Below are 18,117 nucleotides of genomic sequence, written 5' to 3'. Positions count from 1 at the left end.
AAGAACTGTTGGCATAGAGGGATATGAATGAGCAGATGCTTAATTGGTATTCTCTTTAGATACGTAGAACAATTATAATATTCATAACCCAATGTGCAGGATTTGAGTCCAATTGCAACTTAGAGACCAACAAGATTTTCAGGGTATAAGCTTTTGAAAGTTAAAGCTCCCTTCTTCATATCTTGTTGGTCTCTAAGGTGCCATTGGACTCAAATTCTGCTGTTCTACTGCAGACCAATGTAGTAGCCTCCAGGTGATGGCTGGAGATCTCCCAGCATTTCAACTGATCTCCATGCGACAGAGATCAATACCCCTGGAGAACATGGCTGCTTTTCTGCTGAGGTCCCTCCCCTCCCCAAACCCCACCCCCCAAATTTCCAGGAATTTCCCAACCTGAACCTGGCAACCCTAGCGATTACTTACCTAAAGGCCAATGTGGTTAATGCTGGGTTGGACATATAAGATTTGCACTTGACTCACTGTTGAGAAATCAGTACTGTGTTTTTTTACTTACACCATCTCTTTCCTTGTGTCTGCAAACACATTTAATGGCTTTGAAGAGTAACTGGCATCTTGATAAGCAGGTTTGAAGCAGGCATCTTCTGCACTCTAGTGGGCACAGACTGGTCCTGCAGAACATTTTAAATGTATTAACTAGAATCACAACAATATGTATTTCTTTGTGTGCCTGTTGAATTCATAGAAACCCTGCTTTTCAGCCAGGCTGACCCCCCAAAGTAGCATGGAATTAAAATCTATTACAGTATTCAAGTATGTGGGAGTGTGGGGGACTGGGAAAGGAAGAAGGGGGTGTTGGTTGCACACTCTTCCCCCATTTTGAGTTTCACCTTTTCCACATGGGTTATTTGCTGTTTGGAAGTAGCACCCCCCTCACCCCTGCTTCCCCACAGTGCCATGGGGCATTTGTGCACCTCCTAAGTTTTCCTTGACTTTTCTACAATTCTCCCCAAGCCTCCTTTGTTGTGAAGTTTTGGAAGAGATCACAACAAAGTCTGGATGGTTATTGTGTGTGTGGCAAAGTTCAGGTTTTCTGATTCTACCCACATTTTCATTGACTTCTACTTGCTGTGCTCTATAGTATTCCTGCCCACTGTGATAGTTTTACTCATGGGGGCATGCTTGGACACAGCAAAGATAATCTTCCTCATGAGAACTCCAGTAGTTGTTAAGGCATGAGAATAGCAGGAAACAAAATTATTTTATTTATTTAAATTAATTATATCCTGCAGCCTCAATGTGTGGGGATTGGACTGGTATCAGGATAGGGTTACTCATCTCCAGGTGGGGTCTGGAAGTCTCCTGGAATTACAATTCATCTCCAGATGACAGAGATCAGTTCCCCAGAAGAAAATGGCTCCTTTGAGGTGGGGGGAATCTATGGCATTATATTCTGCTGAAGTCCCTCCTGTTTTGAATCCTCCCTCCCCTGGCTCAACTTTCAAAATCCCCAGGAATTTCTCAGTGCATCTTAGGTTGGATCTTGCAGTAAAATTTCACTGACAGAAGAGAAGAGACAATTGTCATTAGTTCTCCTCCCTTTACAGAGTCCCCAGCTGATTTCTCATGCTATTCTTAGGGTTCCCTGATCTTTAGGAGCAGCGTTTCAGGCAGGTTTGGGGCTGTAGCTGAAAGGAAAGGGAACATTTCTAGCTTCAGTTAAGAAGAGGGGTGGGGGAAACTTTCCCCCTCGGGATATTGTGGCTCTGGATAAGAGTGCCTGTTCAGCTAGGATTTTTATTTGGCTTTGGGGTAGAATTCTGGGTAGGCTTAGGGAAGAAAGCTTATTTTTAGGTGCTAAATGAGCATCCTGGTAAAAGTATCAAATTTACCTAGATAGTTTCTGAGAACCATAAACTGTGAGGTAAAAAGGTAAACCTGTATGTTTGAGATAACCTGTCTGGAGAAAGAGGAATGAACTCTCCCCTCAGCGTTTGTGTATGTTAACTGAGGCTCAGTTTCAACATGTTAACTCCCATTAGAAAAACATGGAGCCAAGCTACAAGTGACGCCTGATACAGGTTGGACACTTGTCAGCTTCCCTCAAATTTTGATGGGAAATGTAGGCGTCCTGGTTTTACAGCTTGGGTCTCCATTACAGCTGCAAGACCAGGATGCCTACACGTCCCATCAAAACTTGAGGGAAGCTGACAAGTGTCCAACCTGTGTCAGGCGTCACTTGTAGCTTGGCTCATAGAATGTCTGGGAAATGAGGCTGAGAGCCAGTTGTGCATTCAGTTCTAAAGTATTCCAAAACCTTTACCTTGTTATACACCTTATTTTCTCTAAATAAGAGCTGTGAAAAGGGTTTTATACTTACCTCACAATTAACCACATTATTGTTGTAGGATCCCAAATAAAAGCCCTTTAGGGAACCCCAAGCTGACACACTACCAACCAGTTAATCAAAGCTTGTGCCCTACTGATTGTGAGAGGCTGGGGTTTAAATGAACAAAAGAAGGGGCCAAGAGTGTGGGAGTGGACAGATGGCAGTTACCTCAGAAGCCTCTCTCTTTCCTCTCGCTTTCCCCTACTCCATTGTGGGCTGCCAGACTTGTCCTGGGCAAATACATGTATATTATGCCTAGTTTGATTGTGTCATAATCATACTACTGGGAGGCCACAGCAGCAAAGCAAGGGTATAACTTTATTTGAGTCATGTACAGAACAGGATTCAGACAGGCATGCATCTTAAATATTCACTACATAAGTCACACAGGTATCGACTACTTGGCCACTAGGTGGCAACTAACATGAACATATATTACAGTGATATTGTTATGTTGCTTTATTATTACATGAACGATAAATGAAGCATGCCATTGAATTAAGCACTATACAAACCAGACATGTTTTAAAGTGTTTACTTGTTAGTATCTTGTTCGGACTGTTGGATTTCTTGAGGTAGGATGAAGAGAAGTGATCTTCCAAACCTTTGTGGCAAATTGGCAAGGGAATGGATGGAGCTTTGAACAAAAGGAGCTCTCTGAAATCTGTGTGAGAAAGGAAGGGAATGGCTTGACAGGCTGCCTTCAAATGCCCTCCCAAACCTGAGAGGCAAGTTAGCTGCTGGCTTGATGCTTCTTTCTTCCTGGAAATTTCTACCAAACCTCAGAGGCAAATTAGCGACTGATTTTGGCATCTTATTCAATGTAGGCACGCTCATCTTCACAATGTTCTTTAATCCCTGCAGCTCTTCAAGGTTCAGACGTCTCTGCTTTTCTTCTATAATGTCTTCATTAGACTAAAATGAAACATAATATGATCTCACAGTGATCATTAACTAGTGACATATTGCTAATTCACTCAGATGTCTCTTGTAGTTGTTGCCACTTAGAAAGTGTTTGTGGCATATGCCTGTCAAGGCAGAGGTGACCTATGGAATTTATTTTTAAACATTTCTATACAACAAACATTGCTAGCATCCTAATTGTAAAAAAAAAAATCTGAAAGGATATTTCTCTCCCTCAAAATGAAGGACTCAGTGGGTTGCCTGAAAAGGTTGAGATATTTCTAGGTCATCTAGAAACTTGAATTTTTGCAAATGTGTTACTCAATATACCCTGATAGCAAGAGAAGTCAAAATGCAGGAAACTTGTAAATCTGTCTCTCAAAATGGGGACTCAGTGTATCCCAAAATGATTGGTATTGCCAGAAAGTTGAAAATTTGGTGATACACAGCTCAAGACACCCTGATTCCCACATAAGTCTGAAAAAAGGCTTGCTAAAGTATCCCTAGAAACAAGGAAAACGGTGTTCTGTTCATGTTATTTTTATTTATTTATTTAGAAAATGTATGTGCCACTTCTCTGAAGAACTTAGCTAGGGTGGCTAAGTTGGATCCTGGCAACAAAGACAGATGAAATGTGATTTAATGGTAGCCCTTGACCAGTTTCATCTGGCTTCTAGCCTGGTATGGGGATGGAAACAGTGTTGTCACTCTGGTGGATGATTCTTACCTACAGATGGGACCTTTTTTGGAACCATTGTTATTATTATAAAAGTAGCCTAAGGTTGTTACCAAGATTGTTTTTTACCATCTACACATGGTAATGTGTAGACATGGGCATGGACCAAAAAAAAAAAAATGAACCATGGGATTCGTAGTTTGTGGGCTTTCATGAACCACGAACTCCCACAAACTGGTGCAAGTTCGTGAACCAGTTTGTGGTTTGTGGGGTTTAAATGCCCCTTTCCGGCTGCTTAGCAGTAGGGAAAGGGGCATTTAATCGTTTAAAGGGCCCTTTCCTGCCATTTGCAAGGGCAGGTCCCTTTAAACTATCAGCTGGCAGGGGGGGAAACCCCCCTGCCACCTGCCAGCTGATAGTTTAAAGGGACCTGCCGCTTGTAAGCGGCAGGGCCCTTTAAATGGCCCAAACCTCAGCCCCCAGCTGCACACTTACCCTGCTGGAGGCCGTGGCCCAGCCGCCCTGTGGGCCTACGGCCTCCTCCTGCAAGAGGCGGGAAGGCTGTTTTCAGCCTCCTACGCTGCCTTGTGGGCTCGTGCAGCAGTGGAAGAGGCCAAAAACGGTCTTTCTGCCCCTCACAGGAGGAGGCTGCGGGCCTGCAGGGCGGCTCCACCACCCCAGCAGCAAGGTAAGTGTGGGGCTGGGGCTGGGGCTGGGGCTGGGGGATGTGGGCTGGGGTGGGGGGTGGGGCTGGAGTTTGGGCCATTTCAAGGGCCCTGCTGCTTGCAAGCAGCAGGCCCCTTTAAACTATCAGCTGGCAGGCGGCGGGGGGATCTGCTGCTTGCAAGGGGCAGGAAAAGTTTAAATGGCCATTTCCCCGGGGATGTGCTATTTACCACCTAATAAAATCCAACATGGGACATGCTATTTAACACCTAATAAAATCCAACACAGAGCAAAATGTTGTCCTGCAAAAATTCCATTGCTTCTTTACACAGTCAGACAATGGACCAAATTAAATGATTCAGCATCCCCAGAGACACCCTGCTATTTTGTAGGCAATTCAAAATAGCACCCAATGGTCATTATTTGCCTGTATCTCTCTCTCAGCACTGATTCAGCTCAGAAAGTGCTCAGCTCAGTGTCGTGGGAAGAAGGAACCTCTCCTCCTCCTGCTCCTCAGTGCTCCTGACCAGAACTGGGCCACATAGAGCATTTAAAATGAGTTCTTCAATGGAGACTAACTCTTTCCTAATGGGGAAGGGCATTCCCAGGGTATCCTCAGGGTTGCCTATTTCATCTATGATTTGTATAAGTAGGAATGAACAGCAAAGGTATCAAAATCAGTGGGGTAATTTCCAATAAGCCTTCAGCTTTCTGGATAGTTTGGAAGTATCTTAAACATTTAAAAATTGCAGATCAAAAATCTGAAATGAAGAAATTTGAAGTCTCAGCTTGGAAAAGGGAAAAATAAGGTATGGCATTCAGTGGTTAAGGCATTTTTATGCCTTCCTGAATGCCAAAGACCCTCTGATTGTTTGAATTGTCTGAAAGGAAGAAATGTATAAATCTCCTGAGAAATGAGGTTAGATATTGCACTCCCAAGTTGGTAAGACATTCCAAACAAACCACAGAGCTGGAATTTGGCACAAACATATAATCTGAAAATAGAAACAGTCAAAAAGTCAGCATTGAGTTTACTGTATAATGGATACCAGCTAAAGTCCCTGTTTCTTTTAAATAATTATTTCATAATTATACTTTTATCCTGATCTGGATAGCCCAGGCAAGCCCAATCTTGTCAGATCTCAGAAGCTATGCAGGGTTCAAACAGGGTCAGCCTTGGTTAGTAATCGGATGGGAGACCTCCAATGAAGAACAGGGTTGCAGAGGCAATGCAATGGCAAGCCACCTCTGTTTCTCTTGTCCCAAGAAATCCCCACCAGGGATTGCCATAAGTGAGCTATGACTTGACAGCATGATCCACCACCATCAATTTTATTTTATAGTCGATTTGGTTTCATTTTCCTGGCCATGTCGGACGCTCCTCTCCGCAGGTCCGGGAGGAAGCGGCCGAGCAGCCTGACTGGGTGGTTGACCTGAGAGGGTTAACCCCCAGGACTCCCAGGTAGGGGGTCAGGGTCTGGAGCGCTGTGGGAAGAGCCCCCTGAAGTAGATCCAGGGGGTAAATAGCCCGTCTGCTCCTATGGAGGCCGGCAGACTTGCGCAGCACATCGCGTGCTGCCAGGCCATGGAGAATGGCAACAAGCAGATTTAAGGTGAAAACCTGTAAGTAAGCGGATCCCTTATGTTATTCTAAGTGTATGCGAAGGATTGGTGGGAGTTGAAGCTTAAGAAGGCTCGGATATCTTCCCCTTCATTGAGTTTTGGAACTTAGTTGGCGGACTCCTCCCCCCCCCCTAAGATGGCGACGAAAAAGCAGAGCCCTTCTGTGGGCAAATCGGTTTCGGCTGTGTTGCAGGGGAAGGGAGAGACTCTTGAAGAGGTGGTTAAACGGTTGGTCGTTGAGGCTATGAAGCCCTTTGTTGATAAGCTAAATGAAATCGGACAAAGGGTTGGCTCAGTTAAAAATGAAGAGAAAATCATTAAAGATGTAGCACTTGAGGCAGAGGAATCTGCTCGTGAAAATGCAACACTCATGAGAGCTACAAACAAAGAAGTAAAGATGGTTGTTGTGGGTTTTCCGGGCTGTATTGCCGTGGTCTTGGCATTGCAGTTCCTGACGTTTCGCCAGCAGCTGTGGCTGGCATCTTCAGAGGTGTAGCACCAAAAGACAGAGACTTCTCAGTGTCACAGTGTGGAAAAGATGTAGGTCATTTGTATCTACTCAGGAGGGGTGGGGTTGAGCTGAGTCATCCTGTAAGAGTTTCCCAGGGTGTGGAATGCTAATGGCGGGAGGCTTCACTGTATCCTGAGGAGGTTCTTTTGCATATGGATTGGTACTTGATGTGCTACTCTTCTCTGCAGGGCTATTGTCGGGTGTGGAGTGTTTTGTTAGCCTGGTGTTTTTCAGAACTGGAAACCATGCTCTGTTCATTCTTAAGGTTTCTTCTTTCCTGTTGAAGTTTTGCTTATGCTTGTGAATTTCAATGGCTTCCCTGTGCAGTCTGACAAAGTAGTTGGAAGTGTTGTCCAGTATTTTGGTGTCCTGGAATAAGATACTGTGCCCTGTTTGAGTTAGGCTATGTTCAGCCACTGCTGATTTTTCAGGTTGTCCAAGTCTGCAGTGTCTTTCATGTTCTTTTATTCTTGTCTGGATGCTACGCTTTGTGGTCCTGATGTAAACTTGTCCACAGCTGCAGGGTATACGGTATACTCCTGCAGAGGTTAGGGGGTCTCTACTGTCTCTGTCTTTTGGTGCTACACCTCTGAAGATGCCAGCCACAGCTGCTGGCGAAACGTCAGGAACTGCAATGCCAAGACCACGGCAATACAGCCCGGAAAACCCACAACAACCATCGTTCTCCGGCCGTGAAAGCCTTCGACAATACAAAGAAGTAAAGCTTTTGGAGAATCAATTGATAGGACTACAAGTGGATCGTGCTCAGACGGTATTGCGTTTACAGAATGTGAAGGAGGAGGAAAGTGAAAATTTAAAGGATTTGGTGTCGGAACTTTTGGCGTCATTCGCAAAGGCAACTAAAGAAGAGTTAAAAAGCGATATTCTGGAAGTCCGTCGGACATCTTCAAAATATGCAATGAAGCGTCAGCTGCCTCGCGAGATTATTATTGACTTTTCATCTAAGAAGACTCGGGACACCATTTTATATAATTCTACTAACGTGAACTTGGACTTCCTTGGCAACAAGGTTAAGATATTGAAGGACGTTCCATTTTTAGCTCGGAAAAGAAGATTCAAATACAAAAAGTTTGCAGCTCTTCTGAGAAAGCGTGATATAAAATACAAATGGTTATTCCCGGAAGGCATCTGGTTTAGATATAAAGACCAAGCCTACAAGATAATATCAGAAGTACTGCTGAAGGATTTTGTGCTTAATCATCAAGAGTTCGAGCAAGAAGAAGATCCAGAATCTGAAGGGGGGAGTGGGGAGGAGGGAGTGAGCGCAGCTATTGTAGTTGATCAAAGAGAACTGAGACCGAGACGTGGGGCGGGAGAGAAGACCTGATCCTGACTGTAGTTTGTATCTTATAAGATCTACCAATCTAATAGCATATTAGAAAGTTTAACTTTAAATAATTGTATTATGAAGGGAATTCAATACTTGTAGTTGTAGTTTGTGTTCTTATGTTGTTTTTTCCCCTCTCCCCTTGTTTCCTTTTTCCTTTTTCTGTTTGTAGTTTTGATGTTATTAATTAAAAAAAATTTTTTTAAATTTATTTTATAGTCACAAACAGCACAGTAAAAAACTGAACAGTGGCCTTGGCTGGCTACAAAGTATTACATAGCCCGCAAGGGAATAGAATAATTAATCGTTGATTCATGAATGCCAGAGAGCCCTGAGAGAATATTAATTATTTAAGCATAATAAACGGAATATTGCATAATGCAATGTACCTTTGCTGAAAGGACTAGCCTAGAAGTAGACAGACAATAGGCCCTTGCCATTGGGATGGGATTTTGTGGGGAAGAAGATAAAATGGTATGAGGAAACGACAGCTGAATGAGGAAAAGGGATTCTTCAGTAGAACAAAAAATGTGTAGTGTGGAACCATCCTAGATAAGTGGAGAGTAAAGTAGTGATCTCTTTGCAAGTCAGTTCTTAACACCACAGTACTGGAAAGTTTTACCATGTCCATTCAAGAAGCAAAAACTATTTCAAAATGTCAATTAGACCGGAATTTTACATTGCATGAAACTACAAGCACATAATAATATAGACCTCAGTGAACATGCATATTTGGTGAACATTTTCTTGATGGAGCTGTTTAAAGGTGCATAGGATAAATAGAATGCCAATAAAGATCTTACCTCTGAATAGTTATCACTGTACTCTTCTCTGCTCTGCAAAGCAGTCATTACCGATTCATCAAAGCAAATAGTTTTTGGTGCTAAAAGGAAACATGTGGCTAAAGTAAATAAAATAAATTTGTTCATTGAGATAATTCTCATGTTTCTTAAATTGTATTTACATACAAAATCAAAATATGGACAGTAGGAAAAAGTAGCATGGTTTTATACTATTGGAGAACAACAAAAAAATTTCATAGTGTGACGCTAATTCCAAACGCCTTCATTTTCATATGAATTGGAATTTAATCATATATTGGAAGAATGCAGGGAACTTGTTTAGACAACAGTGTTTCCTACTGAAAAAATGCAAATAATTTCACAAGCATTTGCCTTGCCTTTAAACAGGCTTAATTAGGGCTATAATAATCAAGACTGACACAATCACCTTTGGCTTAATTACTGCATCTTAAACAAAAACACCATTCTTCCTATTGCTTGCATCAGCCTTAGTCATCAGCATCTGGAAATAAAATATCAATGCCTTTTTTTTAAATATAAGAATGTAATTATTGAAGTTTGTTAGCTGAAATTATATTAAATTGAAATGTGAAATGACGATATTCCCTGCTCTAGCAAAAGCAAAACACTTGCAAAAGCCATTTATTTATTTGAATTTTTATGTTGCCATTCAGCCCAAAGAAGCCATAGTAAAAACATCCTAAAACAGACAGAATAAGAAAAGAGATAGCACTGTCACCAATAATTCAGTTAGTCCATCAGTTGAAAGACTTTCCTGAACAAAAGTTTTCTGATTTTTCCAGAAGACACGGAATATACCTTATCAATCTGATAAGGTATATTCCTACAAGATGGCTTTTCTCAATGATCTTGAAGCCTTGGTTGTATGATACAAGAGATGTACTCTGGGCCAAGATCATTTAGGGCAGTGATCCCTAACGTGGTGCCAATATGTTTCTTTCCCCCAAAGCATCTCCTCAAACAGTTCACCCGGTCTTCAAAGCAAAGCAAAGAGGTTCTTTCCTCCAAAGCATCTCCTCATCAGAACACAGAGAATTTGCTGGAAGAGGAGATACTTCAGAAGAGTTTGGGATGTATCACTTTTGTGCTTGCAGAGAGCATCCATCCAGCATTAGCCGCCTCTATGACAAGAAGATGTTTGAGTTGGAACTAGGGCAATATGGTGGGAGACTTCCTACCAGAAGCTCTCTCTTCCCATTGCCACTCTGAACAGTGATGGGTGAAAATTTAAAATTAAAAAATTGTTGTCAGGTCAACATCAGTTTTCTCTAGGAATTGCTGGAAACTCTATGGTTTTAACACAGAATTTCCAGCAATTCCTACAGAAGTATGGTATAATTTCTGGGCTTCCCCATAAGTGACATCATACCCTCACTGATTGCACTCTGCCATGTCCCACTTTGGCCTCTCACTGGATGCCAGGCATGGCATGGCCTGGCAACCCCAGTTGGACTTCCTAACATTTTATGGAACATCAGCGTTTTGAGATTGGAAGCCGTTTTTTTATTAGTCCCACCCACCCAGTCGAAGCTATTTTGTCATTGTGCTCCCTATCTTCTCTAAAAATTTCAAATAATAACTTACTTTGTAAACCATTCTAAGTGGGTGTTAAGTTGTCCTGAAGGGTGGTTTATAAATTGAATGTTATTATTATTAAAACCAGAGCTAAAATACATTAAAAAAATAAAAATAACAAAACAGTAAAGAGTCCAGTAGCACCTTTAAGACTAACCAACTTTACTGTAGCAAAAGCTTTCGAGAACCACAGTTCTCTTCATCAGATGCATAAATCTAAAGCCTACGCCCACTCCATGCCCATGCCCACTCCAAAATGGCCTCCAAGTTCAGAGTTTCTACAGTCTCCCTAGGATCCGCTGGAAAGCAAGATACAACGGAGTGTCATCCACATATTGGTGATGACACAGCCCAAATATCCAGACGACCTCACCCAGCAGTTTCATGTAGATATTAAAGAGCACAGGAGATAAAATGGAACGTTATGGGACCCCACAGGCCAAAGACCAAGGGGCTGAGCAGCAGCCCCCCAGCTCCACCTTCTGAAACCTACCCGCCTTGTCTAGATTAGGTTTTAATTTCTTCACCCACTTCCATTTTCTCACAGCTTCCAAATATGGATTCATTATTTCCATGCAACTTTGCCTGATTTAGAAGGAAAGGAGAGACAGAAGTGTCAACATGGCACTGTGCTCCCAAATTCCATTCCATGTGTACAGTTGCCCAAGGTTGTGTTGCTGTTCTAGATTCCACTCTGTGCATGCACAAAGATGCTGTAAAAATCCATATCCTGGCCATTAATCACTTTGGAGGGAGTTAGCAGGACCTTTGTCAAGTGTTGTGATCAATGGGTTCAGTCAGAACTGATGGTCTGAGCAAGCTTGAATGTCGAGCTTCAAATGACTCTGTATCTTGTGCAACACTTTAAATTTGTCTCCAGGCTTGTTAATACAAAGACTACTAAGTGCTTTCTCAGCTTTCATGACATCTACATATGTAACCCCGACAGTCCCGAGGGCCAGGTTCAATTTCTAGAATCATGTTCACAAATTCTAAATGTTAATGCAATTTATTTAAATTTAACAGAACACAACTGTGAAAATGTTCCCAAAGCTATCAATACTGCTTCACTAACCAGTGTCCCCATAACAGAGTCCTATTCAAAATTAGAGATGGGCACGAACAGAATAAAAAATGAACATGATGTTTGTTGTTCCTTGCCATCCACGAACAGGGACTTATGAACAACAATGAACATGGCCCTGTTCACTAGCATGTTCATGGTTGGCTGTTCGTGGGGGCCAGCAGGCTCTCCTCCAGCCATCATCCAAGTCAAGATCCCTACTGCACCACTCCCAGAAACCTGACCTGAGCAGACACCATTAAAGTTACCAATATTAAATAATAGCTTGGCCCCAGAGCCTGGCAGCAGCCCTGGAACTTGAAGGGGTAGATCCCTTCCGCACCACTCCCAGAAACCTTACCTGAGCAGGCAGCAGGAAAGGTACCACTAATAAATAATAGCTTGGCCCAGAGCCTGGCAGCAGCCCTGGAACTTGAAAGGGTAGATCCCTATCCCACTACACACAAAGAAAATTCAAGCTCCAATGCACTCTCTCTATCAAAATGCCAACAGCAACTCTCTCCCTCTCTACGGTCTGCAAACTAAACCAGAGCTGGGAGCCCCCCTCCCCCCTGCTCTTTGCTCCCTTGTAACAAATTTGGAGCTCCACACTTGAAAGGAAGACCTGCCTATCAAGCTAAATTGGGCTTAGATTGGGGTTTCCAGGACAACAGCAGGAGTTCAGACAGAGTTCAGACAATCCCTGCCTAAGTTGCCAAGGGAATTGATTGCGGGTGCCAGACTGTCTGGCTTGATGAACAGCAACAAACAGTAACAAAGGATGCTTGCAACGACCACCTGTTCGTTTAGAATGGAGCCTCACGAATGGCTTGTTTGCGAACAGCAGATTGGGCTGTTCGTGGCTTTTTTTTGTTCGTATTGCTGTTTGGGCCCATCTCTATTCACAATTCACTATGTAGAGAGCACAGACAGTATTGTGGGTCTGTCCATAGGCTATGCCTGAAACAGAGCCCAGAAGGCCTTCTTGCAACAGCAGGAACTTTTTTTAATGAAGATGCTGGATGAATCCTTGAGCTTGTTTGTTGCCTTAGGAGCAGTTTCCCTTTCCTCTTGGCAAGACAAAGTGGGGCAGCTCTGTATTAGGGTGTTGATCTCAGGCAGTCAATGAAGAGTTCATCTGTCTGCAATTCCTGCTCTTTGCTCTTTCCAGCTTCTTCAGCTCTTTCTAGCCACCACTGCTCTCCCAGCACTGCTTTCAGTGTTCCTCTCCCCCTCCCAGTCTTTTCAGCTAGCCTAGTCCTGCTTTACACCATCTCTCCTAGTCATGGTGGCCTTTTCAAAAATGCATGCCCGATGAGCCTTTGCTAAATATGCCAATTAATACAAACCTATGTACACATCAGTTATCGGCTAGTCTGGTCAGACCTAAGGACTAAGTATCTGTAGACTACAAATCAGACTTGAGGTGGGGTGTAGGGCGGGCCACGAGTTAGTCAGCTTCCTAAGCCGCCCCAAGCCCAGGAATGCCCCCTGCAGTGGTGAAAAGTTATTCCCAAAAAAAAGGCGGTGTAGCCCATAGGTGCCCGTTGGACAGAGGTGCATTGGGAGCATTTTGCACTCACTTATGGGAAGAGGAGCAAAGTCCAGAATATCTCACTAACAACTAATAATCATCCAACTTCTTTTGCAGGTTATCTCACTCTGGAGTCCCAGCTCCAGAAGGGGTGAGAGAGCGCTGACAGATAAGGAGGTAGGGCGGCGGCTGTTCATAACGCAAATAGATTGTACATGAAAATATTTTTGCAGGTGCTAGTTGAATGTGGGCAGTTACTTGATTCCCTGTTTGAAAACAGCTTTCTTTACTATACAATGACATCCCAACGTTACTACCCTTTTTTCTCTAAAAAAGCGGGGGGAGAGTTGTGGAGAGGAGGGGATGATACGAGTTTATGCGAAACACCTCTGTTGTTGATGGGTAGCCTGGTTTTGCTTCTTTCATGACTAGCACAAGCCGCTGTTTACTATTAGGTATAGCAATTATTGTGTTTTATGAAATGCATATTGTAATTATACTTCAGTCATAAAACTACAAATAGCGTTCCTTCATTTAGTAGTGCCTGTTGTTTCTGGACGCTTGGCTGCTTGATTCCACGCAACATACGGCAATATCTAGTTAATAATATTAGCTACATTGGGGTTTGTTTATTTATTTATTTACATGGTTTAGGGTTGCCAGGTGTCCTGCCCTCCATCTGAAATGCCAACAGGTAGAAAATGAAGGCATACACCAGCATTATACTGGCACACTGATGTCATTTCCAGCAGAAAAATGAAATGTATTATGACCCTGGAGAGGACAGTGGAGTGTTTGTTCCCAAACTTTGTGGTTTAACCATAGAATTTTGTGAATCCTATGGCATTCCCCTCTGACATCATGATGTCACTTTTGGTTTTCACTGGAAATGGTGACAGCATGCTGGTATGATACTAGTACATATGTCTCCAACCAACCAATGCGCCCAGGGGCTGCAGGCTACGGTTTGGCAACCTTGTTTATACCATGCCTTTGTCTGCAATGAGGAGCCGAAACAGCTTACATTGTTCCTCTCTCCTCTCTCCTCACAAGATTGCAAGTTAAGCTGAGTGTGTGTGCCTGGCTCAAGGTCACCCAGTAAATTTTCATGGCAGAGTTGGGATCTTGAGCTCTGCTCCCATGTACGTTTCATTGCACTGATTGGTGGTCATGCAAGAAACATCCCTGCTGCGATAAACTCTTGGCCTGCAGAATCAGTGCCTTCATATTATAGAGCATGAAAATGTGATCAGTAGTAATGAAAAGAGCAACTCAGTCTTCTAAGCAAATTAATATGTGCACTGTAAATCATTTGATTCCAGCGGAAGAGCAAATTTTAATATTGTTCGTTGCATTTCATATAATAATATAATGATAAATCCTTATCCATTATTAACAACGCATCACACAAAATGATACACGTTACATGACTCATGTCACCAATAAGTATCGAAGGATTTCCATAAAAATGAATAATTCATAGTATATTCATTTTGCCCTAGTGTGTAATGACCTATTTTATGGCTCAGTTTGAAATAGCACAATTTAAAAATGCATATATATTTTTTCACTGAAAAAATGGCTCAGTCATTTTTCATACATTCTGTATATTATACAGCATTCAAGCTGAACTCTGTACTGATATTTCTCCAGGTCTACAAAATGCTGCTTTGTAGAAAGGTTCAACTAGATGTTAATGATTTTATTAATATCCTGGTACCAGATCTCAGAAGTTAAGCAGGGTCGGCCTTGGTTAGTAATTGGATTGGAGACCTCCAATGAAGACCAGGGTTGCAGAGGCAGGCAATGGCAAACCATCTCTGTTAGTCTCTTGCCTTGAAAACCCCACCAGGGGTTACCATAAGCCAGCTATGACCTGAGAGCACTTTCCACCACAACCTTAGACTACCTAGGATTGCCTGTAAGGGTGTAAATTACAAAATTCCTGAGAGCCAAAGATATACATGGAAATTGCTATTTGGGGTGAGTACCATGATTTTATGGAATGGGAACACAAATCCAAGATGCTTGGGAATTATGAAACCTCTTCCCTCAAACAATCTGTGGGTTTTTTCGAGTTTGAGCACTTAGTAGCTATGTGTCATGCTTGTGTTTTTCTTTGGTTCTACTTATTTCCTGGGCAATGGCATTTCTTGGTTCCAACTGGATCCTTGCAGTGGAGGAGCATAGAGCACTCCCAACCTTTGGAGTCAATCCACAGAGAGCTGCAGCTCTCCTTCCCTTCCTCATTCATGGTGGTGGAGATCTTTTTGGATGGGTGGGAGCACCTTGTTCAGGGGCCTGTAGAATTGGTCCAATTTTCTTGAAACCTGGGTGGTCTTTAGTGGACAGGCAACAATAGATCCTGTGAAATTTTGGTGTCGGTTGAAAAACAGCCACTCCAAAAGAGTGCTCCATAACAGAAGAGCCATAGTTCTTTGCAAAGATGATGGCTGAGGGCACCTTGTTCAGGAGCTTGAAACTTGAGGTTTTTTAAAGTGTACAGGCATCACTAGTTCTGTGCAATTTTGGTGTCAAATAGCAGCTATTTTAGTCCCCCTGGAAAAAGTCTCCTCTAGGGAATAATGACAGGCCTACTGAATGGGACAAGATGGGTTTTCAGCAAAGACCGCCTTTGTGAAAGGAAACAAACAACAGACCACAACAAGGAAGGATGGCATATACAGTCTTTTCAATAAAAAATTAAAAATCTTTATTGTCATTCAGTCACTTTAAGAGTAGGAAAATCAAATGAGTGCAGATAAGTTTTTTTTAATGCTGAAAACCAGCTGGAGCTGTCATGTTAGGCTGCCATTTGACCACGATTTTAGGAATTACTAAAGAGAAGTGCTGCTGAGCAGAGAGGCACCTACTTTAGGAGTCCCTGAAATCAATGCCCTAGTTCAATCTGCTTGAAACTTAAGGTGTCTTTAGATTAAAGGGAGGGCTGTGTTCTGTGTAAATTTGGTGCCATTATCTTGATAAACAGCTGCCCCAGACCCTTCTATACCCATTGAAAATAATGGTCCCAAACTCTGGAACCTAAAAAACCACATGGATTTGAATCTCAAACCAGTTATGCTGTACCTGGAAATAAGCAATCACAGTAAATATTCCCCCCTCCCAAAGCCCCGATCTAAATTATAATAGAATTTTTCTCAGCGCACATCCTTGGTAGCCAGTTGTGATATTCTAGGAATGGTAAAGACCATAGAAAGAGGCAAAATCCCTAGAGTGGTAATCTGTGACATCACTTCCAAGGTTTCACCTAGAAATGACTTTATAGTGTCAGTAATGCTTCCCCCTTTTTCTCCAGCTACTACATTGATTGGCATTGGGCAACCGGTGCAGCAACAGACAATTGTCTGCCACCACCTGGCAGCTGGCAACTCTAAGATTACCTTAAGGCAGTTTATTTTACTGTAGGAAAACTTCCTGCCCATTAGCAGCCGTAGTTTTATGTAACGTCATATCAGGACATTTGGCTATGTGTCTCTAATGTCAGAAAAAGTCCCCCTTCACACACAATCCCTCTGGATCATCAGTCTGTGAGGAAGGTTTTTCTCCATGTAAAACCAAAGCAAAACCAGAGTGGAGCAGAGATATTTCCCCACATGGAGGTATTGTGTGCATGTGCAGCAGCAGAAAGGGGAAAACTCTCCTTCCCCACACTGTTTTTGCACTGAGGAAAAAAGCTTGGGAGAAAGGCAGGAGTTTCCCTCCCCTGGTGGCAGCTTTCAGAACCCATTTGTATGCTGTTTTTTTTTTAAATAGAAGCTAATCCCTGAGGTTGTGTGTGATTACATATATATATATCCCCAGAAGGGATGATTTGTTCTCTTTGCAATGACCAATCTCTGACTGGGTCTTCCTGCCATATTTGTTGGTCATAGGACATGTACATTTGCCCACCTAGATTACAGCATGTTTTAATATGGCATGGATTTCAAAGTTAATAAAAGTGATAGGACTGTCCAGATTGCTGAAGAAGTTTACATTAAGGAGGCAGATAGGGTGGATGAAGGGTTGGAAGGTGACAGTGATTTCCAGGTCATAATACCTTAATTTCACATGGTGGGTGGTGATTCCAGGAAAGGCCTTTTGTGCTTCCAGGGAGCTGAGAGAGAGTTTAGCAGTATGGAAGGATTTCTGGTGGTGGTGGTAGTAGTAGAAGGTGCTGTCTTTTTAACACAACAACCAAGCAGATGTGTACATTATGAACTTTCAGTGCTCCAAATCTGGGAACATTTGTTCATATATTTGTTTTAGCATGTTTACAAACTCGCACGTTCATATTTACAGCTAGATATATTTTAGGACCAGCAGTTAGCAGTAGCCACTCTTAGATTCAGGTCACTAAATTATGGGATTTGACACAAGCAGAAAACAAAAACCCAAGATTTATGGAGACCGGTAGATGTTGATAGGGTTCATTTTCATTATTTGACATCATTCAGAAGAGACAACTATGGATGTCGCCTATGATTTCTATATTTCTCATGGGATGAAGCTGATTAACCGATAACTTCCCAAGAGATATTATATTAGGGATACCATACCCCCGGTGGGGGTGGGGGATTCCCCGCCCCCATCCCTCACACCTTGCCCCCACTTACCTGGCCGGTGGGGAGGCTGCACACCTTCTGTGCGCGTTCCCCTGTGGTGCTGCATGCTCCCGTGTGCACCAGCCGCCTGGATCGGCCCAGTTTGGCCCCAATCAGGGCCACCGCAGAGCGCGGGAGTGCTCCTGCAGTCCGCAGTGGCTCAAAACAGGCCTGATCTGTGCCCATACGGGGCCGTTTTCTGCGCTGTGGAGGGCAGGAGAGCTCCTGCGCTCCACAGCAGCTCAAAACGGGCCCGATCCATGCCAAAATGGGCCTGAAACAAGCCCATTTTGGCATGGATCAGGCCCATTTTGGGCTGCTGCGGAGGGCAGGAGCACTCCTGTCCTCTGCAGCAGCCCTGATCCAGGCCCCTGCGGAGTGTGGGCGCATTTGGGGGGGGAGCTGCATGATGACATCACTTCCTGGAAGTGATGTCATCACGT

General features: G+C 43.1%; 1 protein-coding gene across 1 annotated transcript; it reads right to left on the bottom strand.

Moving 5' to 3' along the window:
* Window positions 1–2,881: 2,881 nt before the first annotated feature.
* On the bottom strand, window positions 2,882–9,018 carry NPVF (neuropeptide VF precursor). Its single transcript, XM_054992012.1, has 2 exons — window positions 8,878–9,018; window positions 2,882–3,262 (listed from the first exon to the last, which is right to left on the bottom strand). The coding sequence occupies exons 1-2, from the start codon at window positions 9,016–9,018 to the stop codon at window positions 2,882–2,884; spliced, it is 522 nt and encodes a 173-aa protein (XP_054847987.1).
* Window positions 9,019–18,117: the final 9,099 nt, after the last annotated feature.

Source organism: Eublepharis macularius, chromosome 11, assembly GCF_028583425.1.
Source record: "Eublepharis macularius isolate TG4126 chromosome 11, MPM_Emac_v1.0, whole genome shotgun sequence".
NCBI lineage: Eukaryota > Metazoa > Chordata > Lepidosauria > Squamata > Eublepharidae > Eublepharis > Eublepharis macularius.
Note: the sequence above shows the minus strand (reverse complement) of the source record. Positions and strands in the feature narration are given on the sequence as shown.